Source organism: Leucoraja erinacea, chromosome 7 (genome assembly GCF_028641065.1).
Source record: "Leucoraja erinacea ecotype New England chromosome 7, Leri_hhj_1, whole genome shotgun sequence".
NCBI classification, from domain to species: Eukaryota; Metazoa; Chordata; class Chondrichthyes; order Rajiformes; family Rajidae; genus Leucoraja; species Leucoraja erinaceus.
Genome location: NC_073383.1, coordinates 11,106,432 through 11,133,597, shown reverse-complemented (window position 1 = coordinate 11,133,597; position 27,166 = coordinate 11,106,432). Strand labels below are relative to the sequence as shown.

General features: G+C 42.4%; 1 protein-coding gene across 1 annotated transcript in view; it reads left to right on the top strand.

Annotated features, from left to right (window-relative positions):
• The window catches only part of tmeff2a (transmembrane protein with EGF-like and two follistatin-like domains 2a), an 86,299-nt gene extending 59,512 nt beyond the window's left edge, over window positions 1-26,787 (top strand). Inside the window, exons 5-10 of the mRNA XM_055637787.1 lie at window positions 4,789-4,885; window positions 16,159-16,307; window positions 22,365-22,424; window positions 24,155-24,281; window positions 24,369-24,527; window positions 25,722-26,787. Coding sequence (XP_055493762.1) covers window positions 4,789-4,885; window positions 16,159-16,307; window positions 22,365-22,424; window positions 24,155-24,281; window positions 24,369-24,527; window positions 25,722-25,818 — 689 coding nt within the window. The 3' untranslated portion in view covers window positions 25,819-26,787. The remainder of the gene's footprint in view (window positions 1-4,788; window positions 4,886-16,158; window positions 16,308-22,364; window positions 22,425-24,154; window positions 24,282-24,368; window positions 24,528-25,721) is intronic.
• The last annotated feature ends 379 nt before the right edge of the window (window positions 26,788-27,166 follow it).

Below are 27,166 nucleotides of genomic sequence, written 5' to 3'. Positions count from 1 at the left end.
AGCCCGCCACGACGCATGAGTGTCATTCTTCAAAGCAGCGGTGTGAAATCACAGATAACTGTAATGACTAAACATAGTAAGATTAGAGAAGAGATACCAGTTAAGTATATGATCAAGGGTGGGAGCGGAGGGCACGTAATCCCTCGTCGTAACTCCTCATAAAATACAGATCAAACTTCAAACTGGTAAGTTCACGTTTAATCTTACTATTTTACTTCGGAGTCACGTGAGTGACTACGTGAAGATTTTAAAGCTCTGTGATTTCATGCCGTGGAAACGAGTCCATGCATCACGTCTGCCTTGATGACTGTAGGAGGAATTGTGTTAACATAATTTGGACATGAATTCGACATTGAAATCATAAAATTTATTAACACAAAATTATAACCCCTTTTTATGGGTTTAAATTAATTTACAGAACTTAAAATTGTTTCTGCAAACGTTCCAGGTTTCATTACTGGTTTGTTGTAAAATAATTGGAATGTTTTTTCCCCCAGACCATCCTGCTGCCTTGAGGATTTGGTCCATTGGTACATCCAACTGTATCGCTGCCGATGTAGCTGCAGCCCTGGTGGAATGAGATTTAAAAATATTAGTATCCACCCCAGCCTGTGTTAGCACCTGTTTCAGCCATCTTGAGATGGTCTGGACCGTCACTCTTTTGTGTGGTTGCTTGTGGCTGACCAAAAAGTGCCTTCTCATTGCCTCTTAGGATTTTCGTTTTCTCCATGTATAACGACAGATGTCTTACTATACACAGACGGTCATCTGTTGGGTATGACCTAAATTGTATATTGAGGCCTGCTGATCCCTGTCTGTTCTGCTTTACTAACTCATAGATATGAAACGTAATATTTTCTGTTGAGGAAGTCATGTTGTCCAGTCTTAGTTTATGCAGTGACTGTACCCTCTGTGCCGTGACCAATGCCATTAGCATGACTGTTTTTAATGTCAGTCTGTGTAGGGACAGAGCTGTTGCTGGAGACCAATTCCTGAGCATCTTCAGGACAATACTTACATCCCATATTTGGGAGTACCTGGTTCTTGGGGGATTAGTATTAAAAATTCCCCTCATAAGTTTTGTTACCAGTGGGTGAGTCCCAACAGAGTAACGCTCTGTCCCCTGCCATAGGTAAGTCGATAGGGCACTTCTGGCACAGTTGATGGCACTGTAACTGAGCCCCTCATCATAGTGGAGGCCTGCCAGATATTCCAGAACAGACGGGATGTTCATGTCTCTGTAGGTGATGTTGTTTTTATGGCAGTACATCTCCCACTTCCTGATATAGACCAGATACTGTTTTTTGGTTGACTGTCTTTGGGCCGCCGAGATCATGTTCACTGTTCGGTCCGTCAGTCCCAGTTGTAGTAGAGGTGTTTTTAAACTCTACAAATTAATAAGTTCAAATGTTTATGGCATGGGTGGCTATCCCTTGTTACGGGATGTAGCAATAAATCTGGTCTATGTGGGATGGTGATACATGGTTCTAATACCATGTTTAATACCACTGGGAACCATGGTTGAGTAGGCCAATCGGGTACTACCAAAATACCAGACGCAGAGTCTTGTTGTATTTTCCTTAATACCCGACTGATGAGGCAGAAAGGAGGGAATGCGTAAATAAACAATTTCCCCCAATGCAGCGAAAATGCATCTGTCGCCGCTGCCCCAGGGTCTGGTTCCCATGAAACATAATTTGATAACTGGTGGTTAAGTCTGGATGCGAATAGATCGATATCTGGTGTTCCATATTTTGCTGTAATATCAGCAAATACTTTTTTATTCAACATCCATTCGGTGTTTTCATTAAATTTGCGTGACCTGGTGTCTGCCACTAAATTTAGTCTTCCTGGTAGGTAAGTGGCTGATATCCAAATATCTCTCTGGATACACCATTGCCAAATTGTATTAGCCAGATTGTCACATGATGTCGATTTGTTTCCACCCATGTGGTTAATGTATGCTACCACGGTGGTATTGTCTATCTGTAGCCTATCTGTAGTCTATCTGTAGCCTAACATGCTGGTGGTATGACCATATGACAATATGGTCATATGACTTTAGGCCATGGAATGCAACCAACATTTCCAGGTAGTTTTTGCCCAGTGTGAGTAATAATGATGCCTCCTGAGCAGTCCATCTACCTCCACAGCTGGTGATGGTATTGGTGGCTCCCCACCCAAGTGCACTGGCATCAGTTTGTAGTACCATGGAAGGGTTTCTGACAATGATTGGATTGGTAACAAAGCCAGATGTTATCTATCCACCATTTTAGTTCCATTTTAGCTTTGATTGGTAGTTTCATAGGTCTGTCAAAGTGACCTGCATTAATTTAGAGTGCTTGTATTTTTGCTCTCTGTAAGTTTTGGTAATGTAGAGGTCCAAATTGTGTGGCTGGAAAGGCAGCCACCATTTTGCCAATTACTTTTGCTACCAATCTGATGGATGGTTTGCTGATGTCAATGAGGTTATTGCAAGCCTCTATTAAATCTCTAGCCTTTCCCTTGGGCAGAGTCACCGACATGTGAACTGAGTCAATGGTGAACCCCAAATAGTCCATAGTAGTGGAAGGCGTTAGTTTAGATTTAACTGGATGGATAATAAATCCCAGTTTTTCAAATAACTGTTTTGTGGCTGTTACAGTTTGTTTGGCCAATTCCAAAGTTTTGCCCACAATGAGTATGTCATCTAAATATGCCATGACCATGTGTTTACGTTTCCGTAGAAACGCTAGGGCTGGTTTCAAAATTTTTGTGAACAGCCTGGGGCTGATGATAACCCATTTGGCAGTGCTTTATACTGCCAGAGTTGTCCCATCCAGTTGAATTTTAAGTAAAATCTGTGGTCACCTCGTATAGGCACTGAATAGTAAGCATCTTTTAAATCGATGATGGCCATGAAGTAACCTTTGGAAATTAATTGTTTAGCAGTAACAAAGGTATCCATTTTGAAGTGAATATATTGTACAAATGTATTCAATTTTGTCAGATCTATGATGATGCGACAACCACCATCTTTTTTGTTTTTGGTAAATATATTGGACACGAATTCTAATGGTTCGTGTTGAGTTTTCTCAATTACACCTTTTACGTAAAGCCGCTCCAGTTCAGCTTGCGCTTTTGATTTTTCTTTATCAGAAAGCACGAACATTCGGTTCGGTATATGTTGAACTGGAGGGCTGTACTTGTGTATAAACTCTATTGTATATCCCTGGATACTGCTTAAGATGTAAGTATCGGTTGTTAACATGCTCCATGCATTCAGAAAAGAGTGTAATCTCCCCCCAACCTCCATGCTCCCTGTATTTTGTAGGGAACCAGACCCACCTACCTCCATAGTTACCAGTGGCAGGTTTACTTCTTTTTGTAGGTTCTTCGCTGCTGTTGTTGCGCTGGTGTCTGGATTTTCGGTTTGGTTGGCGTTGGAGGTCCCCGCATCTTCCAAGAAGGCCGGCCTGGGCCATGGCCTAAAAAAGACTCATGTTTTGAGTACCGGGCCTTCGAGCTTTCACCAGTTCTGCTGGTGGGTGCGTAGGGGTGCTGTCTTTGGCTGTAGTGGGTTTTTGTTGGAGTCCCTTTTATTAGTCCAGTAGGTTCTCTCGTTCCTGCACCCCTTGCACACTTGTCTTTCCTTCTGCGGACCCCTCTTCCAGGTCAGCCCAGAACTGACCCGCAGTGCTCCCCTCTGATGAGGTAGAAGCACTGTGCAGCCCTTCAAGAGGTACTGCTGTGGGTTTATCATAGGGCCCACAGTGACCCGACTCCATCTCCCGGAGTCTGTCACGTTGGAGCAAATGCTCCACACACCGCTCCATCCGGCTCCAGCGCTCTCGGTCGCTGGCCGCCCGCGGTTGTTCAAAGTCGGACTCCTCTGAGTCCACGACCTTGTTTGTTTTTGTGTCTAGCCTTACCGCCCGGCCGCGTGGATCTGGCCGGTGCGGAGGCGACATCGGGCACAGCTGATCCCACTATCGGTGATCCGAGTGCCGCTGGCTGCTGCTGGCTGCCCGCTGCTCCGCGGTCCTCCCTCACCAGCTTTGTCGCAGACCTTGTCTTCTCCACCTGTAATCAGCATGGGAAAACACAAAAAGACCGCAGTTCTTACCTGCAGGTCCTGGTTTAAATTGTCGCTACGGGGGAACGTCGTTCCACCCCGCCTCCTGCCGTTATCGACTTGTCAAAAGTCGACGGCCCCATTCTGAATAGTCTCCCGCCCGGCCGTGGTGTTCTGGCCGGCGCGGGACCAGAAATCGGCACAGCTGATCCCTTACGGGGCTTGTGCCTTCAGCTGCTGCTGGCTCCCGCAACTTCGCGGTCCTCCCCAGCCAGCTTCACTCGCAGCACTTGTGGACACTATTTTGTCCAGCTTCCCCCCCCCTGTGTAAAACACAGCAGGGGACAAAAACTACCGCAGAGTAAATCACTTACCTGCAGGTCGCGGTTTCAATCTTACCGCTGCGGGGGAACGCTCCACCCCGCCTGTCGTTTCGCAAGCATGAAAGCGATATGACACACATGCATCGTGGCGGGCTTCTTCACGTAGTCACTCACGTGACTCCAAAGTAAAATGTACTCTGTGTTAACCCAATTTTCAAAGCAAAAAAAAAAATCATATTTTGGAATTGTATGAAAGGATTTATAGGCTGTAATTCCTTGTTGGTTCGAATGACACGGCTGGGTTTTTTTTAAAATCTCTGTTAATTGCTTCTGATGTGTGCATGAAAATAGAAATACAATGTCCCTGGCAGCCTTTTGCATGATTTTTCTTTCTGATTCTGTAACCTGCAGGGAATGAAGGTTCTGGAGAAACTACTCTGAAGAAAACATCTTCATGTGATATCTGCCAGTTTGGAGCAGAATGCGATGAAGATGCAGAAGACGTGTGGTAAATATTTCAGCGTTAATTAATAACAAACAATATTTTTCATTATTTTCTATTGAAGCAATAAATACAACTTTGCTGAAACAAGACATTAAATTAGAGACCCTTGCACATTATTTCAGCACACGAGCATCACTAGTAACACCATGATTATTGCCTTTCCTTAATTGCTCTTCATAAAATACTGGCACATCTTGAACCAATGTGGTCCTTCTGGTGATGGTAATCCCGTAACATACTTTTATTGTGATTTCCATGATATAATATCAGTGTTTGTTAGTTGGAACCTGTACTTTCCTCCGCGAGCAATAATATTCTCCACTCCTGAGGCCCTTGTGTTTCTTGAAGATATGGGGATGCAGTGAGGTGTTATAAGGATAGCCTCAATACATTACTTCAGTGAATTGAGAAGATGGTATACCAGTGATAGGGGGGAATTAAGATAGGGAATGAGCTGTCAGTCAGGTGGGCTGTTTTGTGCTGTAAGTTAGACACAAAATGCTGGAGTAACTCAGCGGGACAGGCAGCATCTCTGGAGAGAAGGAACGGGTGATGTTTCGGGTCGAGTCCCTTCTTCACACTGGTGTCAGGGGAGTGGGCGGTACAGAGACAAAATGTAGTCGGAGAGTAAGACTGGTAGGAGAACTGGGAAGGTGGAGGGGATGGAGAGAGAGTGAAAGTAAAGGCTACTTGAAGTTAGAGAAGTCACTGTTCATCCCGCTGGGGTGTAAACTACCCAAGCGAAATATGAGATGCTATTCCTCCAATTTGCGCTTGGCCCCACTCTGACAATGGAGGAGGCCCAGGACAGAAAGGTCAGTGTGGGAATGGGAGGAGGTGCTGGATGATGTTGAGTTTCGTGAGTGCAGTTGGTGCCACAATTACCAGGGAACTGCAGAGTAATCAATCACTTGATTTATATCGTGTTCAAGAAGGAACTGCAGATGCTGGAAGATCGAAGGTACACAAAATTGCTGGAGAAACTCAGCGGGTGCAGCAGCATCTATGGAGCGAAGGAAATAGGCGACGTTTCGGGCCGAAACCCTTCTTCAGACTGATGGGGGGTGGGGGGGGGGGGGAAGGAAGGAAAAGGGGAGGAGGAGGAGCCTGAGGGCGGGCGGATAGGAGGGTGGGAGGAGACAGCTAGAGGGTTAAGGAAGGGGAGGAGATAGCAAGGGCTAGCAAAATTGGGAGAATTCAATGTTATTGATTTATATCGTACATTTAGTAGAAAAGCTTTAGGGCATCAGGAGATGGGTCACTCACCAAATCCCAACCTCTGACCAAATATTGTAGCCACAGTAATTACATGGCTAGTTTACTGATCTCTGGTCAGTGTCAGGGGACTTAACAATGATAATACCATCGAATAGAGTATTAAGCTGTCTTGTCGGTGGTCATTGTTGATGGTCATTGCCTGGCATTCACATGGCACAATTGTTATTTGACGCTCATCAACACCTAGTGAATCTTGTCCAGGTCATGATGCTTGCATGGCCTGATTCATCTTCTGCTGAATTGCCCATGGATTTGAACACTATGCAATCATGAGCCAACATCTTGATATTATGGAAGTGAGATCATCAGCTGAATATATTTGGGCCTAGGGCATTGCCCTGTGGAATCCTGCAGCAACATACTAGAGTTGGGGTGATTCATGTGTGAGATTTAACACCACCCACCACAATGTTGATATCCACTGTCTTCAGTTTTCCCGGAATCTTTGAGTGACGTCAAGAGCGTTGCTCCTATTTCATTCCTGGAATTCAGCTCTTTGGTCCATGTTTGCAAAGAAGTTGTTAGGAGGTCTGGAACCAAATAATCCTGCTGGAACTTAAACTAAGCACCAGTGATTATGCTTTTGGTGAGTACATTCTATTTGATGGCAAGTCAACAATGCTCTCCATTGCTTTTCTGGAGAGTGAGAGTAGATTGATTGGGTTGGTTTTAACTGGATTGGATTTGTACTGCTGTTTTTGGCCAGGGCATACTGGAGCAATTTTCCTCGTAGTTGGGCAGATGCCAGTGCTGCAACTGCACTGGAACAACTTAGCTGCAGCTTTGGCTGGAGTGTGAGTATTCATGCTATATCTTGAATTTTGTCTGCTTTCCTTGCCTTTGCTCTATTGATTGCTCTCAGATGTTGCTTGACATAAAATTGGATGAGAACAAAGTTCTGGGATGATACAGATCTTGGGAGGAAATGGAGAGGAATTAACCTTTGGACACTTTTGGCTGAATACAGCTGTACATGTTCTGGCTTGGCTGGATTTTGTTATCATTGAAGATAGAGACATTTGTGGAGCTACTGCCTCATAAACACCCATTGTAGTTAGCTTTCGCCACACTTGACTAGATATTAAAAGAGTGCAGATATTTGATTGGATCCATTTGTGAGATCATTGCTCTAGCTATTGAATTATGTTATTGCTGTATGCATATAAATCTGTGGTGATGCTTCACCATTTGGTACCTTGTTTTTAGATGTATCTGTTGTCGTCCTGGCTTGGCATTTATTTTAAAATAATGGAAGCCCATACCTTTAAGCCAATTTAAACCCAGCCCGATCCATTGGTATTTTCTCCTTGTGTTCTTCCACCAAATTCACGAATCCCTCCATTTTGGTGGGCACAGTTGTAATGGTTTACCAAATTAATGGTGATGGAATGGAATGGAATGCTATTTATTGTCATTCAAACCTAGGTTTGAACGAAATTACATTTACTTCAGTTTTTTACATTACAAAAAAACCCAAGACACACACTTAACACAGTTTACATAAACATCCGTCACAGTGAGTCTCCAACGCCTCCTCACTGTGATGGAAGGCAAAGTCTTATCTCTTCCCTTTACTCTTCACCATCTGCAGCGTCGAACTGCAGCGTCGAGGCGAACTGCGGCTCCAATGTTAAAGCCTCCGGCAGACGATGATAAGTCCTGTGGCTATTTAGCCACGCGGGGCGATGTTAGGCCCCGGCTCCGTCCTTTAAACCCCGCAGTTCAAGCAGACCAACCCGCGGTCCAGCAGTCCAACTACAGCATCTAGACCAACTGGGGCTCCGATGTTAAGCCCCCGGCGGGTGATGGTAACTCCCCGTGGCCACTAACCTGCACCGGGCGATGTTAGGCCCCGCTCCGTGTCCTTTCAACCCCACGACTCCAGCGGGAGAAGCTGCCGTTGCGGGAGCTCCGAAAAGCCGTCTCCCACCAGGGACCTGGAGCTCCCGATGTTCCTGTCCACCGGGCCTGCAGCCGGAGCTTCCGAAGCTCCAAAGTCGGGTCGCAGACGAGTCCCACCACAGCTCTCCCCGCTCTGAAGTTGGCCAGCTCCGCGATGTCAGGTCCGCAGGCTCCGCAACTGGAGCCTTCAGGTTGGTCCCAGCTGGAGGCCACCGCCGGCTCCACGATGTTAGCCCCAACTACATCGGAGACCCGACAGGGAAAAAGTCGTGTCCCCGTACAGGGAAGAGACTAACGGTTTCCCCCACACCCCCTCCACCCCCCACATATACACAGCTAAAAAATAATAAAAACTAAGCCCAAAACATACATTTAACAAGACAAAAATTAAAAAAAAGACGGACGACGGTAGTCTAGCCGCTGTCGTTGGGCGCCGCCACCAACTAAGCACGATTGGCACCAGAAGGGCGGCTAGGTTTGCAACATGGATGCTCCTGTTGTCCCATTTGTCCAGAAGGGTACAACTCCTTATTGTCTCACTCAAAACACCTATCATTGAGCCGTCCAGCACAGAAACTGTACCTTCAGTCTCCTGCCTCCTTGATTCCCATCTGCAACCCATTTGTAATCATCACATTTTTTTGTTCTCCAATATTCTCATCATCCCAACCCCCCCCCCCCACGCCCAGATTCCAACTCTCACCTACAAACTAGGTGCAATTTGCAGTGGCAAATGTCACTGACAATGAGGTAGCCTAGCACCTCTATTAGCTGAGGCACTGTGGCACAAATTGGGCAGGTTCTTCATCGGAGCTTTTCGCCAGCTCCCAGTGAGTCTTATCCTGCATCATAGTACATTTAACAGTAATTTAAAAGAATAACTATAACAAATGAAAATATTGTCATGGCACATAAAGATGCTCCCCCCAACTCATGGCATGGCATAGCGAGGATCAATCAATCAATCAAAGACTATTGTCATTCAAAAATACACCAACAAATGCAAGTCTCAACAAAATTCCGTTGCATCTGGCTCACCGTGCAACATAAAACAACAAAAGGATAAAAATGGATAAAAAGATAAAATAGATAAAAAGATAAAATAGATAAAATAGATAATAGTGGCGGCACATTATATGGAATTCTAGAGTCTGATGGCTCGGGGGAAGAAGCTGTTGCAGAACCTGGCTGTTCTGCTCCTTATACTACGATACCTTTTACCCGAGGGCAGCAGAGTGAACAGTCCATGATGGAGATGTGTGGGGTCTTTTATGATGCTGTTGGCCTTGGACATGCAACGTTTGCACGCAATGTCCCGGATTGTAGGAAGAGAAGTCCCGATGATTTTTCCAGCCGTACTCATCACTCTGATTACACTCTGCTTCTAGCCTAACAAAAGGGTCTCGACCCAAAATGTCACCAATTCCTTCCCCAGAGATGCTGATTGACCCGCTCAATTACTCCAGCATTTTGTGTCTTATCTTCAGTGTAAACCAGCATCTGCAGTTCCTTCCTGCACAAAAGCATATTTATTGCAGAAATGTAATATAAAGTTATTTTTTCTACTGAACATCAACATCTCTTCCCTTGATTAATAGTAAGACATTGAACAAGAATTAAATCCTTGTGTGTTCTTATGGCAGGTTTTTTTACCAATGCAGGGTGGCGTTTAATATGGAAGCTGATTAGTGTGTTCACTTTAATCTTATTGAAAATTTGCATAAAGCTAGCTGGCGGGTGCTTTCTCCTGCTCGTTTGATGTTACATCCTAGGCACCGCACAAAGCTGTAACAGCAGTAGCTTGTAAGGTCAAAGTGAACTGCAGCAATTAGTGAAAAGAAAATAATATGTCTACCTACAATTGCAGGATGTCCAATATTGTAAAATGTTTCAAATTGAATGGTGTTAAATCTCAGCATTTAAAAATCCATCTGAAGCAAAATGATTTAAACATTAAGATGTGAAAACATATTTCCTTCAAGGCAGTAGATAAAGGAATTTCATAACTGCAAAATCACACAGTAAAACTAATTACTACATCACAGACTTGTATATAATCTGCGTGTATTGACATCCAATATTTTCATTCAGAATTTACCCTCAAAGCATTTGAAACTGGTAATATGATTAGCCTATCTGACCAAAATTATGTGCATTTGGAAACATCTTAATCTGCCCTGACTTGATCCAACCAGTCTGTAACTATAAATAATTACTACTGTCCATCGCACACATCACTGCCTGTTCTACACAATTACAAAACTGATCAAGATTATAGCATTTAACAACGCATGTAGATTCACACAATGGACAGTAAACGCAACCTGTGAAAAGTAGCTTTATAAAATGCAGCATCAGTGAGAGTAATTCTAACTCCATCCTCCCCACACTCATCATTCGTCCATTCTCCGGGGCAAGCAGGATGAAATGATTCTTTATAATGGGGAACTTGCTTTCCTCCCACCCTCCTTCAGTTTCAGCAGAAGTAGGTCTCCAGGTAAAGACTGATCGAGTATCAGGAACCGTGTTGCACAAACTAAAGAGACAGGTTCCTCCATTTTGAAGCAAGTGGTTCTTGGATTCCAGAACTTGGGAAAGGCCCAAAATGAAGGTAGATAAACGATGAGTGAATGCCTTCACTGCACTGCTTGTGGGCCAGAGCAGGAAGATTGTGTGCCTCAGCGTTTTTCCTCCATTAATCCCCCCCACCCCCCATTTTCCATCCCAACAATGTGGGATTTCAGTGACCAACATGCATAATTTTAATTGCCAACACCTTTTTGTTATTTGTGATTGGTGACATCAGCAATGGAAGGTCATGTGATAGGAGCAGAATCAGGCCATTCGGCCCATCAAGTCTACTCCGCCATTCAATCATGGCTGATCCATCTCTCCCTCCTAACCCCATTCTCCTGCCTTCTCCCCATAACCTCTGACACTTGTACTAATCAAGAATCTATCTATATCTGCTTTAGAAATATCCATTGATCCATTGGAGGTTAATTTTGGAAGTTGTACAAGTACTCTGTTCTCTACAAAGCGTGGTTTGAGTAGTTCTATACTTAATAGCATTTTCTTTTTTTTTAAATGTAAATCAATTATTCCATTTCAGCTCCTGACTCCTCAATCACATAAATATTCTCCACATTACAATTTGTAGAGTGCATCAAAATATGCTTGATATTGTTTACTGTATTTATATATAAGACCTCAATCTTGAAAACGTACAGCTGAGTATATTTATATGACTCATCTTTCCCAGAATCATATCATCCTAACAAGTTTAAAATAACTGACCCCACCAAACCTTTCTTTATTCAACAGTTTTCCTCTACTAACAGTATTAATCATTTGAATAATAATTTGATATTACAAATATTATGTCAATGTCTATCAATCTGATCCAAAATGCCGGAGTAACTCGGCAGGTCAGGCAGCGTTGCTGGAGAACATGGATAGGTGACGTTTCAGGTTGGGACCCTTCTTCTGACTGGGTGTGGTGGGGAGGAGGGGAGTTGGTTGAGAGGAAGGGCAGGACAAAGCCTGGCAAAAAGTAGGTGGATAGACACAAAAAGCTGGAGTAACTCAGCGGGACAGGCAGCATGTCTGAAGAGAAGGAATGGGTGACGTTTCGGGTCGAGACCCTTCTTCAGACGTAGGTGGATACAGGTGAAGGGTGTTTTTATTAGCCAGATGGTTGGACAAAAGACTGAGATGCAAAGAAAGAAGGTGCGAGACAAAAGGATTGAAGAATTGTGAAGCTAGAGGAAGGAATGTAGATAGAGTGTGTGGGGAGAAATAGGTACAAGCAGGTCACAGGGGAAGGGGAGCGCGGAATGAAGGGGTGGGGGAGTTCACCCCATCTCCCCCTGTACCCCACCTGGACATACATATTTCTCCCCTTCCACCTGCATTCCTTCCTCTATCTTCACAATTTGCAACTAGGAATCCTTTTGCCTAAATCTTGTGTGTGGGAGAAATGGTACCTTGGTCACAGGGGACCATCTGCATGTTAAAAAGGGGTGGGGGACTTCACCCCTATCTCCCCCTGTACCCCACCTGGACCCATATTCTCCCTTCACCCCCGAACTTCCCCCCCCCCCCCCCCCCCCCCCCCCCCCCCCCCACCTGCTTCCTCCTCTCTATCTTCCAATTTGCAACTATTCAATCACCACCACCTCTACTTCTGAAGAAGAGTTCCAACACAAAATATTACCCAATATTCTCCAAAGATGTGTTATTCCAGCTCTCTACAGACATAGAGTGATACAGTGTGGAAACAGGCCCTCCGGCCCAACTTGCCCACACCGGCCAACATGTCCCAGCTACACTAGTCCCACCTGCCTACGTTTGGCCCATATACCTCCAAACCTATCCTATCCATGTACCTGTCCAACTATTCCTTAAACATTGGGATAGTCCCAGCCTTAACTACATCCTCTGGCAGGTTGTTCAATACCCCACCACCGTTTGTGTGAAAAAAGTTACACCTCGGATTCCTATTGAATAATTTTCCCCTTCACTTTAAACCAATGTTCTCTGGTTCCCGATTTAAGAAACTGTGCATCCAACCAATCTGTTCCTCTCATGATTTTGTACACCGCTATAAGATCACCCCTCATCCTCCTGCGCTCAAAGGAATAAAGTCCCAGCCGACTCACCCTCTCCCTATAGCTCACACTCTCTAGTCCTGGCAACATCCTAGTTTGTGAACCAGAATTTGCATTTCCATGTTTATGCAACAACCTGATATATATCATAACTACATATAACATTCACATTATATAATATTTGGGCACGTTTACACGTCTGCAATTTGGTGTGTTCTAGGACTCTCTCATCTCTCATGATAATGTGGTTCTCGTAAGTAAACTAACTAATATTGTCATAGCTCTTTTAAATCTGATGTAATTCAAATTTCCTAAATTCACATTTACTTCAAGAATCATTGGTATTCATGGTATTTTAATCATTGGTATGTTGAAACCCATGTCCAGGGTCAACAAACTGTTATCTACATTTTAAAGATTACTTGCTCTTATTGCTTAAATACATAGAGGTATGGGAATGTGACCTTGTTTTTTTTTTCATTGATATATGTGCCTGAAAGTGGAAAATTAAAGCCCTGTCCCACGGTACGAGTTCATTCCAAGAGCTCTCCCGAGTTTGCCCTGATTCAAACTCAGAGATTTACGGTAATGGCCACTCGTCGGTACTCGGGGCTCTCGTGGACATTTTTCAACATGTTGAAAAATCTTCAAGAGTCTTCCCGTGCTTACCTGCCGTTAGCGAGTCTTCCCGAGTACCTGCCGTTAGCATTATGAGCCACTAAGAGACGTCCCCGAGCTCCGACGTACCCGCTAAGTTCATTCTCCGTGCTTACCACGAGTTTGATTTTTTTTAAACACGGGAGAGCTCTTGGAATGAACTCGTACCGTGGGACAGGGCTATTATTCTGGTAGCCAGCCTGCCTGAGTGTCTCTAAGTAAGTTGAGGTGAAGATTTGAAATTGGTTAGAAGTTGCATTGTAACAGCAAAGACATGTAGTGCCTGGTAAGCCAAGATTATGACAGAGACAAGCTGAGTAGCAGCGGGTTTGAGCGGCTGGGATATCCAGTGCTCAGCATCAGGCTGGGAGATTGCAATCGGTTGCTAAGAGTGGATGAGAGTCAAGCCGTCAAACCCCTGTCCCACTTTCACAACCGTATTGGCGACCTCTGCCGACTTTGCCCGTGACTTATACTCGCAGCATGGTCGCCACGAGGTCGTAGGAGATCCTCGTAACTCTTCCCCATGCTCGTGAGTGGTCTCCGCGTACTCGTGGCCTCGAGTAGGTCGCGGCGTTTTTTCCAGCCTGATATAAAATGTCCACGAGTAAAAAAACAGGTTGGAAAAAATTGATAGTTTTTATTTGTTGGTAGGTCGTAGGTAGGTGGTAGTAGGTCGTGATATAGTCGTGGGTCGATAATGGGCCCGAGGGAAAAAAAGCAAATATGACATCATTTTATCATGTGAGCTAGTCTCGTGGATTAGGTCGTTCAAGTGGGACAGGCCCTTCAGGCTGATGATTCGTATACAGGGGACAACTTGCAGATTGGTGTGTGCCATCCTAGAGAACAGTGAGGGTATTGTACAAGGGGTGTGCAGTCTAGAGACCAGAGGACATTAGCCTACTGATTGATGCGGGGGAGTCAGGTGCACCAGTAGCTGGAGTTCATGGATGGGATTGGCCTGAAGGAATAGTGGGTCAGATAAAAGATAGACACAAAATGCTGGAGTAACTCAGAGGGACAGGCAGCATCTCTGGAGAGAACGAATGGGTGACGTTTCGGGTCGAGACCCATCTTCCTGTCAGACAAAGATCAGTCTCGGAACAGGACAGGGTCAGTATCCATCTCTGCAGTGGCTACATTTATTTTGCACAACTCCTACCAAAGACACGTTCCCAGCAGCAAATTCCATGACCTGTGAGCTGAGTGAGTCATGTTTCAGAGGCGGAAACGTGCTTCAGAAGCACTGTAAAGACCTGCTCATGAGAGGATCAAAATCATCGAGTTAGCATCCAGGCTTGTTCTGCAAGCCTTTGAACACCACTTCTCCCTGAGTTAACATGCCAGACAAATGGGCGACCAACACTTTGTGGAACATGCATTAAGACCACAGATTTCTTTCTTTGATTGATCTTTACTTATTGAAATTGATTTGCATAGTACACAAATGTGTCGCGCTGTGCAGTCCCAATTTCCAGGTTGTTGCTGTCTGCAGTTTTGCAATCCAGCAATTGTGTGACCTGGGCTTTACTGCTTCCTCTGCACCTGCAGGGTCAGTATATTTGTGATCTTCATGTTTGACAGTTTCTATCAGAAGTCGACCTGCCTTTCAGATTTTGATCCTGCAATCCTGTACAGCTTTGTTCTAAAGAAGAAGAAGGCAACAGAATATCAAGCCATTGCTTTTGGGTGACGTTTCGGGTCCAGACCCTACTTCAGACTGAAGAAGAAGGGTCTCGACCCGAAACGTCACCCATTCCTTCTCTCCAGAGAGGCTGCCTGTCCCCGCTGAGTTACTCCAGCATTTTGTGTCTGTCTTCGGTTTAAACCAGCATCTGCAGTTCCTTCTTACACATTGCTTTTGGGTTCCATACAGGAAGGGAAAGGAGTTATTAGCCCAGGAGTAGTTTAATCAGTGCAAAACTTATTTACGCTCTCCATGCCTAGCAGAGCCGTAACTTCAATCACCTTCTGCTCTCCCTCCCACCACCCCCTCTGCCTTCTTAAGACTTGGCAAATATCCCTGATTTCCAGGCTTGCCCTGCTGCTGGTAGCCTTTAGAAAATGCATGCCGGTGAGAATCAACTGAAGTTCATCGTTAAAGTCTATCAGGAACCTGCACAGGAGTTTCATCCAAATTTAAAATCAGTCCTATGATAATTGAGTAGGAAGGAAGAAGGGTCAGTCTGACGAAGGGTCTCGACCCGAAACGTCACTTATTCCTTTCCTCCACAGATGCCGTCTGACCCGCTGAGTTACGCCAGATTTTTGTGTCTAACTGCGTAGGGTGCAAAACTGGGATAACATAGAACTAGTGTACAGGTGATCATTGGTCAGCATGAACTCGATGGGCTGAAGGGCCTGTTTTCGACACTGGATCTCTAAACCAAACAAAGAAGGAAACAAGGCAGCCTCCATGTGATGGGTTCTGCTTGGAATGTCTCCTGTGGTGTAACTAGCCACAAGCTACTGTGAGGTTGATTGTGCAGATACCACCACTGAAGACATACAATTCCAAATAAAAACTTTCTTAATCCGTGAAAGCTTGTTGTGATTTTCTTACCAGAATACTTTCAGTGCAAAATAGCTGCGTTTGCCATCATTGTTTTTTTTTGTGTGTTAATTTACTGTTGGGTGCTTTGTACTTGGCTTCATTGGTAAAGGATAATTTTCTGATTCTGAACTCCATTGCGCAATCATGCTCGTAGAAAATGCAGGCTAGAACGGGGCCAAACCCGCTTAATGTCAATTCTTTTATGGATCTTCCCTGTTCACTGAACTGAGGATAATGAGATGTTGAATAATACCCATTTTTATCTTGCCTAGGTGTGTCTGCAACATTGACTGCTCCCGCATCAGTTTCAACCCTGTATGTGCTTCTGATGGAAAATCCTATGATAACCCTTGTGAAGTTAAGGAGGCGTCCTGCCAGAATCAAAATTTCATAGAAGTGAAACATTTGGGAAGATGTCCAGGTAACTTGAACAGATTCACTAATCCTCCACGAATTGAAAATGTGTAATTTTGATCATGATTTTATTTCTATGACGCTATAAATATTCTTGTCAAAATTCATGTTGTTTTAATGGTTCACGAGGGCATATTTACTGATCCTACACTAAATTGTGTGAGCATGTGGGTTGAAGGATTGGGGTTGCAGTGTCATAGTTTTATCTGTAATTTTCACTAACTTAAATTGTAAGTTCAGTAACTTTACATGCTAATTGTTTGACATTTGCCGATTTGCACAGCTTTATTCTAGTGAACCTGGCGTTTAATCCTTGCGGTGTCCTTCCATAATCATTTTTTCATCTGTACCTAAAATATGTACTGTATCTATTCAGCAGTCAAAACGTACATTGAGTTTTTCATAATAGATCTTTCCAATTCAAAATTAGTCAACAAGAGACCACCTAAATCAGAAGTAGGTAACTTGTATGAAGAAACATCACCCGTTCCCTAGTCTGAAGAAGGGTCTTGACCGAAAACGTCACCCATTCCTTCTATCCAGAGATGCTGCCTGTCCCGCTGAGTCACTCCAGCTTTTTGCGTCTATCGAGTTAACTTAGCAGATGGTATTTCTGGATTCATTTGTGTTGTATTCATGCACGTTATCCCGCTTAGACATCACACCGAATCACAGACATTCGGCACACTATCAACGATCTAGCAAAAAAATTAGATTTTAGATTAAATGAATCTTGCAACCAATTTTTTCAATGAAGTGGTATAATGTGATGGGTCCTTGAATACTGCGAATAACATACAAGGTACAGACAAATATAAAACCGAGGAAGGAGCAGACAACATTGCTTCTTCTTAACAAGGAAGGTTGAAAAACCTTTCCGTGTAATTACTCTTCTGCTGCACGGAACCACATTGGTGCCAGAGAACGAGTTAATTAATCATCCAAAATTCAATAGGATCTAATACGTTGAACAGAAAATAGCACACATGGTGTAAAGAGATAGGAAATGGAAGTTGAGAAAGAAGCTGAAGAGCGTTCAGGAGACAATGGATGGAAAACAGGACGAGAAACAATGAGCAAGAAGATTACACGATATTTAAAAAAAAAATTAAAACAAGGAAGCAATGTGAGAAACCAGGAAAGGGGGATGAGTTTGAGAGCAAAGTATTTCAGAAATGGAGAGCAGAATAAGTGAATGAGAGGATGTCAGGGAAAAGATGGAATGAAGATGGATGAGGTAAAATAAAACAAAATAAAAATTGTACAAAGTAAATAGTTGATATCTATCAATGCGTATTTTAATAGCCAATGTTAATACTACGGCTGAGGAAGCATTCCAATGTCTCTACATCCTCAGATAGCTACGGAAATTTGGCATGTCCCCAATTTCTTACCAATTTCTACAGATGCACCGCGGAAAGCATCCTATCCGGATGCATCACAGCTTCCAATGTCAAACTGCACTGGCCAACGGCACAAGAACTTGCAGAGAGTTGGGAATGCAGCCCTGTCCATCATGCAAACAAGCCTCTCTCCTCCACGCGTCCCCTCCTCCCCCACCCGCATCCATCCCGTCAATCCATGCTGCATGCAACCTCAGGAAAGCAACCAAAATAATCAAGGGCCACTCACGCGACAATCATTCCCTCTTCTCCCCCCCTGATGGGCTGATGATACAAAAACGTGAAAGCACTTTCCTGCAGATTCAAGAACAGTTCCTTCTCCGCTATTAACTGGTTCTTGAACGGACTCTCACATGCTAAGAATGAATTCCGGATCCCCACTCTGTCTCATTGCATTTTTTCACATCTGCGCTTTCTCGGTAGTTGTAGTACCATATCCGCACTCTGTTTATTTTCCCTTTTTGCACTACTTGTAGTACTCAAGTATGATATGATTTGCCTGCATAGCACGTAAAACAATGTTTTTCATCTATCTCAGTAGAGGTGGCAATAATAGACCATTCCCAATAACTATACCATGATGGATACGTGTCACAATATCTCCTGTTATTTACTTTTGTGACAGTGAGAATATTACCGATCTCAGTGCCACATATGATTGGATTGATTCCACACTCCCAGCAGGGGCCGATGCTGACAGAGAATGAAATGAGTGAAATTGTCGAGGCACAGCTTGTGATTTTCCATTCATTCATCTTAATGGATGAAAAATAATGGGTTAGATGCACAAATTCCCAACTCCTCAACGTCAGCATCGGTGTATATAGTTATCAAGACTATTTAAACGATGTAGGTCCTTGTCTACAGAATTTATTTTAATTACCCCTTAAAAAAGTTGACCATCCATGATTTTGCCTTCTCTTCTACATCAGCTGCTAAATTCATCCAAAGACTAGTAACACAGTCTCTGCCTTAGCGTGAGTGGTGGTGCCATCGAGTGTGGCTGCCTAGCCTGCAGCTGTCTGTCCTTTCATTATTTTTGATATTTTTAGTCTGTTCTAAAGTTGTTTTTGGAGGTCTTTTAGTATTTTTTATTTGGGGGAGGGGAAAATGTTTTCTTAGTCACTTCCTGATCGAGGATGCGACTATTCTCCAAGCCGCATCTTCGCCCCCCTCCTCGCGGCCTACCACCTGGATTGGCGCGGCCTTTCCTGCCGCAGACCGGCCAGAGCCTCAGCTTCAGCAGTGGCTGCGCAGCACTGGATTCCACCGCGGAGTGAGTGATGGCTTCCCGGGATCGGTTGGAGCTCCGGATTGCTGGGACTGCCGACTGTGGTCTGCGGAGCTTCCAGTTGTGGGCGGCGCTGACTTTAACATCGCGGAGCCCTGGGATCTCTTGCTGAGGTCGCCAGCATTGAATCTCCGACCAGCTCGGCCTGTGGACTTCGGAAGCCGCGGTCTCCAGTAGGAAGCGGCCGATTCAGAGGCTCTGGGCCGCTGAGAGTGTTCTTCCGTTAGAGGGCCTGAAACATCGGGCCTGAAACATCGGGCCCGTAGTGGTGACTGCGGAGGCCTCAATGTGCCCCGACCACGCGTGAACAGAGGAAGAGGACTGAACTTTAGTGCCTTCCCTCACAGTGGGAAACGCTGGGGGGGGGGGGGGTTATGTTTTAAGTTAAATTCTAAAGTGTTGTGTTGTATTTGTGTGCTGCATGGTAACTCAAATTTCACTGCACCAATTGGTGTATGTGACAATAAATGTCCTTTGTCCTTTTGTCCTTTGTTATCCTGTAATATAATTAACAGTCAGGTGATTCCAACATGAGCAGCATATTCAATGAATAGAACAAAATCGTGGACTCTGTACCATCCTAAACTGGAGGAGCTGTGCAGCTTTTTGGAAGTCATGGATTGTTCTGAAAAGATGGATATGGATCCATTAAAAAAAACTGAAATGCAAGGATCAGTAAACCTCATAAACGGCAATGACACTTGGGTGCTTTAAAAATTGATCTGAATCCTGAAATTATGTTACACAAGCTCTGAGTTTGTCACTAATTTCCCAATAGCTTAAATAAATCAGCTCAACTTTACCATTGATGACATACCATTCTTGCCCAGCCCCACCATTTGCTTGGCTCTGCAACGCTTCTCCACATTGCGATAGGAAGTTTATAAACTGACATTAGTAAGGCAGTCAGTTTTGTGTTTATGTTTTTTCAAAACCTGAAAATATACTGTGTGGTCTTCTCATGCGACAGGAAGAGAGAATGCAATCTGTTTGTTTAATTATGGAACAAGTAAAAAGGTTACAGTTTTACATCACTCTTGCAGCATGTTAACATATACATAAGTTACCATCAATGTAAACTTCAATTTATGTGTAAGATTCTGGGTTCACTCACTGTTTAGTGGCTTAACGCAATGTAAATAACAATGGCAAACGCTATAGTATAGTATAAAATGTGTGCATTATTTTTGTTTCAAAAATAAACTTTATTCAAAACATAAGCAAAACAGTGCAAAAACTCTGCAGAGACATTCTCAACGTCTATATATTCATTAGATTTATATTTGGTAGTATTCGCAACTGACCTTAAACCAAGCACCCTTGCCAATCTCGAGGCCCTTCCTTTGGTTGAGGGGTGTCCCCACCGGACTCTGCTCCTCAATGTCCCACAGCAGGAGGACAATTATTGAATGGGTATGTTGTCAGCTATGGCTGAGTTAGAAACTGAAGATAGGCACAGAATGCTGGAGTACCTCAGCGGGACAGGCAACATCTCTGGAGGGAAGGAACGTGTGACGTTTCGGGTCAAGACCCTTCTTCAATCTGACCCGAAACGTCACCCATTCCTTCTCTCCAGAGATGCTGCCTGTCCCGCTGAGTTACTCCAGCTTTTTGTGTCTATCTTTGGTTTAAACCAGCATCTGCAGTTTCTTCCTACACGCTTAGTTAGTAACTCTCTTTTCTGAGTTAGAAGGCAATGAGTTCAAATCCCATTTCAGAGACTGTGTGTTTTGAGATCATTGATGGAGTCAAAGTGCACACAGGAAATGGAAAATATTTATGCAGTCAGATTATTTTGTTATTGCCGATCCTACTGGTTGGAACTTCCCTGTATCTCACTGGGTTTAGGCTGTAAATTACTCCCTGCTTCCACTACAGAATGTTTTCTCTTTCAGGTAACTTTCTAATAACTAAATTGGGGAAATTGGTGATAACAATTTTTGCAATGTTATCTTCCAACCAACAAGGGTATTAAGGCTTTGAGACTGATTTTGCCTAAAGAATGAAACAAAATCATGACTGAATATCAGACACTGTTTCAAAATGATCAATCCAATATTCCATAGTTACAATTATTGAAAATTAAGGCTTTTAAATGAGACCATGAACCATTAACAATGCCGGAAAGAATCTCGAAGTCCGTGCCGAACAAAATCATAGACTGATATATCGCTCAGACCATAACCCCCATGTTCCAATTTACTTTCAAAATGATCAATTCTGGCAATATTCAGCATAGTTACAATTATTGAAAATTTAAAATGGTTAAATGAAATTAGGTGATGATAGCCAATGTTTTAATTGTTTAATCATTTTTATTTAAAATATATGGTTTTTATACATTCCCCACAGTACAATATATTTTCTTGAGTGAATCCTACAAGAAATTCATTCAAAATGTACGTATTGTAGCTCAGTGGAGTAATTCTCAACTCACACTACCATGCATTTCAATGCATGGCATTTTAAACAAATGGAGACTACCAACAATATTTCTATTGTTTACTAAAAAGAAAAAAAACATCTATTTCTGAGAAAATGCAATCGACACACGATTTATGTGGGCGTTAGCATCATTTATCTTTGTGATGTTAGAAACATAGAAAAATAGGTGCAGGAATAGGCCCTTTGGCCCTTCGAGCCAGCACCACCATTCAATATGATCATGGCTGATCGTCTAAAATCAGTACCCCATTCCTGCTTTTTCCCCATATCCCTTGATTCCGTTAGCCCTAAGAGCTTCATCTAACTCTCTCCATTGAAAACATCCAGTGAATTGGCAGAGAATTCCACAGATTCACAACTCTTGCTTGAAATAAACAGGAAAGCCATCCATGGAAGGACCTGGCTGCCTGGCAGGTCTACCATTGACAATGTCCATGGGGATGCCCCTGGTCCTGATATTTTTTATCCAACAGGAAAGATTAATGTCAAACAAACCTGCACTTATTGCTTATTTCATTGAGTACCGCAAGCCTCCAATCCTCCACAATATATTTTATTTGCAGCTCATTATCAAGGAAGAATATTCTGGAAAATTACCTACCATAATCTAGCAAATCTATCCTTATTGATACACACATAACCCAGAGGACAGTGCATTCCATGTCAGGATGATTAATTTAAGAATAAGGCTTTAAATGAAATGCCTTTGCACGAATATTTAACTAATATATGAAGCTAAATGAAATGCTGATCAGCCCCTGTTGATTTATACAGGTCAAATATTTAGACGTTTTCCAGTTTATTTTTAGACATAACTAATGGAAACGTCCAGCACTGAAATGTAATATGTCACAATGCAGGTGACATTCCTTGGTCACGAGTAATGTTCAGTTGCTAAGTCAGATTTCTAACTTTCTTTGAACAGAGAATGTGACGGTAGGTACAAAAACAGAAGATGGACTTTTTGCAAGAACTGATTATACAGGTATAGTATTTATTTTAAACATTTTTGAGAGCTTTGCATGCTTTTTCCAGCAACATATTTTTTTAAAGAAAGTTTTAAGTTTGAGAGATTTTACTCCCTTATTAATAAGAACAAGAAACATGCAAATTCTCTACATTTCATCAACTCATAGTCTCTAGCGTGAAAAATATTACAGTTTGTCATATTTATTGCTATTTTTCACAGCTCAGCATTTTTTTTCCTTTGCAGTCTGCAAGTGACAGTTTTTAAAAGTGAAATTAAGAATTTCTTAATGCTTAGTTGCTGTGCTTGATCAACGTGGTAAATAGGGCATCACAGTTAACCAGGATGTGTTTCACAATGGAGAACTCTTTATGTAAAAGTTGTATGGACAGGGAAGATGAGTTATCAACATGCCCAGATGGAAGATGAGGCCATGTTCCGCAAGCTGTATTAGGTTTCATTATAACACTGTAACAAACCACAGACAGGTCAGAGCACGAGTATTGCTTACTTGAAAGATAAAGCAGCTATTTCAGGATTAAAATGGCAGGCACTAAAGTAGCCAGGATTTAAAGTAGCAGGCACTAGGATGCAGGAGACCACCCTTTCCCACAAGGTGCACCAACAAGCTGGTCTTTCAATTTGCATTCGGTTCCTCCACTGTTGAAGAAACTGCATTGTGAACATTGCATGCTATACAATAGACTGGCACAAGTGCAAGTGAATTGATGCTCCGCGTGAAAGGATTGCTTGGGTCCCCCGGATGGTAGAAAGGGAAGAGGTGACAAGGCAGATGTTGGGTCTTCTGTAGTTACACTGAAAAGTTCCAAAGCCAAGGTAACTGGGACAAAGAGGGGACCTTCAAGCGCAAGGGTAGGAAGTTGTGAAGAATGGTCCAATACATGTGGTGGATTGTGAAGTGGAAGATGAAATTAGATGGAGGGGAACTCTGTTCTTGCTCTGTCCAGGAGGAAAGGAGGTGAGAGCAGAGGTCTCGCCCCACGCCACAGGAATATCTCCACTATGGTTCAGGAAGACCGAAGATGGTTTAGACCAGTGGTTCCCAACCTTTTTTAGCTCATGGCCACCTTGGGATCTTTTAATTTTTCTGTGGCCCCCCCGACATTATTAGCGGAAAAAAAATACTTCAATATTATAATACCTTCCATAAAAATATCAGTGTCTATTAATTGCACATATATTCTCTTTTATTCTATTCCACAAACATGAAAAATATTTCAACTACATAGATTTAAATTTATTAGAACTGAAATTTAGGAGGCAACATGGTGGTAGCTCTATGGCCCCCTTCATTGAACCTGTGGCCCCCTAAATTCCACATTTTTTCTGTAGCCCCCCTGAAAATTGCCATGGATATGACCCCAGGTTGGGGCATCACTGGTTTAGAGGCACTAAAGAGGATCTGGAGAAAGAAGAACATTTTTATGGTGGAAATTATAGCAACTGCACACACAAATACAAACTTATAAACACATTATTCAGTCATTCCTTGTGCAGAAATGTATAAACAACAAAACTGCATTTCCTTTATGATCTTTTTTTTTAGCATAATGTCTGACACTGCAGCTTTCACTTTTTTTCCAAATTGTACCCTTGATAAATCTAATCTTGATCCTATCCATTTAACAGTCGGAACTCTTACAAAATTTGTCCACCCTTGGTCTATGTAGATATAAATACATTTCTTTTTTAATTAGACTCACATTTTTTTTAATTTTGCTTTTCAGAAAAAAATGCCAATAAATTAGAAAATCCAGCCCAAGGATTATTTATTCCATGTCCCAATCTCTTTGATGATCATTGTCTACATGGAAAATGCGAATACTTGATTAACAAACAGGAACCATCTTGCAGGTAACACATGAAAACAAGAACATTTTACAATCTCGTCATAAACACCCCTTGTATCAATTAATTTCTCTGTCCAATTTCTTTTTACAGTTGCGAAGCAGGTTTTAAAGGACCACGCTGTGAACAAAAGGAGTTTAATGTTTTGTATGTAGTACCTGGAGCTGGGAAACTTCAGTATGTCTTAATAGCATCCATCATTGGAGCTGTGCAGGTGGCCATCATTTTGATTGTAGTTCTTTGCATAACAAGGTAATGTTAATCAAACAATGATAGGCATGTCTTTGATTTCCATTGCACCATCTTGGACTAACTGCGTGGGAAATATCAGTCTTTGAATGAAACTGCCACATTTTAGACACCTGGGATCACCACTCTCACAGCCCTGGGTTGCAGGGAGAGTATCTGCTGTGCAGTGATGATCTTAATTTGAAAGAGGACGGGTTTGGCATGTTGGTTCCTTAATTGAAGAGTCACAAGAGACTGCAGGTGGTGGAATCTTGAAAAACACTCATTGGGTAAGGCAGAATCTGTGGAAGGAAATGGACAGACGACGTTTTAAGTCAGGGCCCTTCAGTCTTAAATATCATCTGTCTGGTTCCTTCTACAGTTCTTGCCTGGCTCGTTGAGTACCTCCAGCAATTTGTTTATCGTTGAAGATTTCAGCATCCGCAGTCTTTTGTGTCTCCACTGTTGCTGATTCAGTCCAACAAGCCAGTGGCAGGAACGGGCATTTCTATCTTCTGCTTTTGTCTTGTACTGAAAAGGGCCATTGTTTAATTTGGATATGTACTTGCCTGTTTTTATAACACTCTCAACAAGATAAAACAGTTTCACGAGATTTCTAGCTATGACCATCATTCTGTGATGTCCTGCTGAAAAATCGCCTTTTTGGTGTAAGCAATAATAAGAGAACTGGCTTTGGAGGTGTTGATTGCATGTCTAACACCCTTCATAGATGCTCACATGTAAAGGATCAACATTTGTATGCAATCCCAGAGGATTACAGATATCCGCAGAGCTTGATATGGTTATTGATTCTTCACTTAGATTTCAATTATTCAATTTATAGATTTATCTGATCAGATCGAAGCATAGAAAAATACGTGCAGGAGTTGGTCATTCAGTCCTTTGAGCCAGCACCGCCATTCAATATGATCATGGCTGATCATCTAAAATCAGTTCCCCGTTCCAGCTTTTCCCCCCATGTCCCTTGATATGTCCCTTGATAATGTTCATATCATGCACATTGGATGAAAATTAGAGGCCAAAAAACACAGAGCATGAGGTGTGTGTTAAAAATACTCAGCGTGTCTCTACAATGTACAATGTCTCTTAGTCATTTATTCTCAATTGGAAATGTTTTGAAAATGTGCACACTGCTGCGAACTAAAAGATAATTCTCCTGCCCCATGAATTAGTGATATTTTTTATTGTTATCTGCAGAAAATGTCCTCGGGGCAACAGAATTCAAAGACAGAAGCAAAATGCGACACACTACAGTTCTGACAACACCACAAGAGCATCAACAAGATTAATTTAAAGCAAGCATGATTGTACAGCTGCAAAAGTAATTACACAAAGCTCGGACTATTGATTATCATACAAAATGGAACAACACATGTTGCCTTGCATTTGTGTTATACTACACCAATGAATACATATACTACAGTTATATTTGATTATGTCTGGATATATTTCAAATAGTATATAATGTCTTGATGTGTTTTTTCTGTAATAAATAAATAAATGGTTAACAATTTATATCACTTGATTTAGTTTGCACATGAAGTACTATAAAGCTGGACTAATGAAAAATAAATACTTCGATGATGTTTCTTAATTTTTTAAAGATGAAATGTGCTATTGATTTTTTTTTTAAAGCAAGCAATTTGTATTGTCCGGTCAGGTTTTGCCTTTGTTAACTAGAGAAAATGAGGATCTATGAAGTTGTTCATTGAAAATTAATTTATGGAAGCTATGAGTTAAAGACCAAGAGGTTCAACGTTAATTTTTTACTCGCTTGTAATGAAGGCCATTGAGCTTTCAAACCTCCATTATACTATAATGGCAGTGCTGTTTATTTGGATTCAGTAGTAATGTATACATACCAGTATAATACAGCATAAAAAAATCTGTCAACAAGGCTCTCTTTGTTTAAACGGATAACCTCCATAAATGTCATTAGTGAAGTATCCTATTTTATATTGTGTGTGTGCTTATGCACTTGCATAAATCAGTGTACCTTTTACATGAATACAAGAGCTTTCATTATGAACAACTTTTATCACTTGGTTAGAGATCACCTAGCCTGGTTAGTAAAAAAACAATGGTTTAAATGTGATTCATTGACCAAAGTGGTAGAAATTAGAGGATCACACACATACTTTTTGATAATGCCAGGATAATTAGAGCGTTGTTTTGCTCTATTAAGGATCCTCATTTGAAATGTACATTTCCAGTGCTAACGTTTCATAATAAGATGACAAAAATAAAAATATTACAGCAGCAATAGGTAGTTCTGAATTGTTTTCTTACTCTCTTTTTTTCCATCATTCTAGTCTAGAGATTGGATCCATTTGTACGTAAATTGTATTCACAAGTCACAGATCTGAGTGGTTGGCCTGAATATCTCTGTGTCCGATTCACTTTGTTATGGCTGACATTTTCCCAGCTTCAGTTGCTACAGGTCTACAGTGCGGTGACGTGAAATGGAGCTTCTGGGAGCGCGTTTTAACCATTATTGATCATTCCCATAAATAAGGAGCAACATTGAAATATCACTGGAAGAGTCCCTGCTCTCTTGCTTCACAGCAACCTGCCTGCCTCTCTTTAAGATGGTCAGCATTGTAGAAAATATATTAGCGATTCCCTCTATTCGCAGCCCTTCC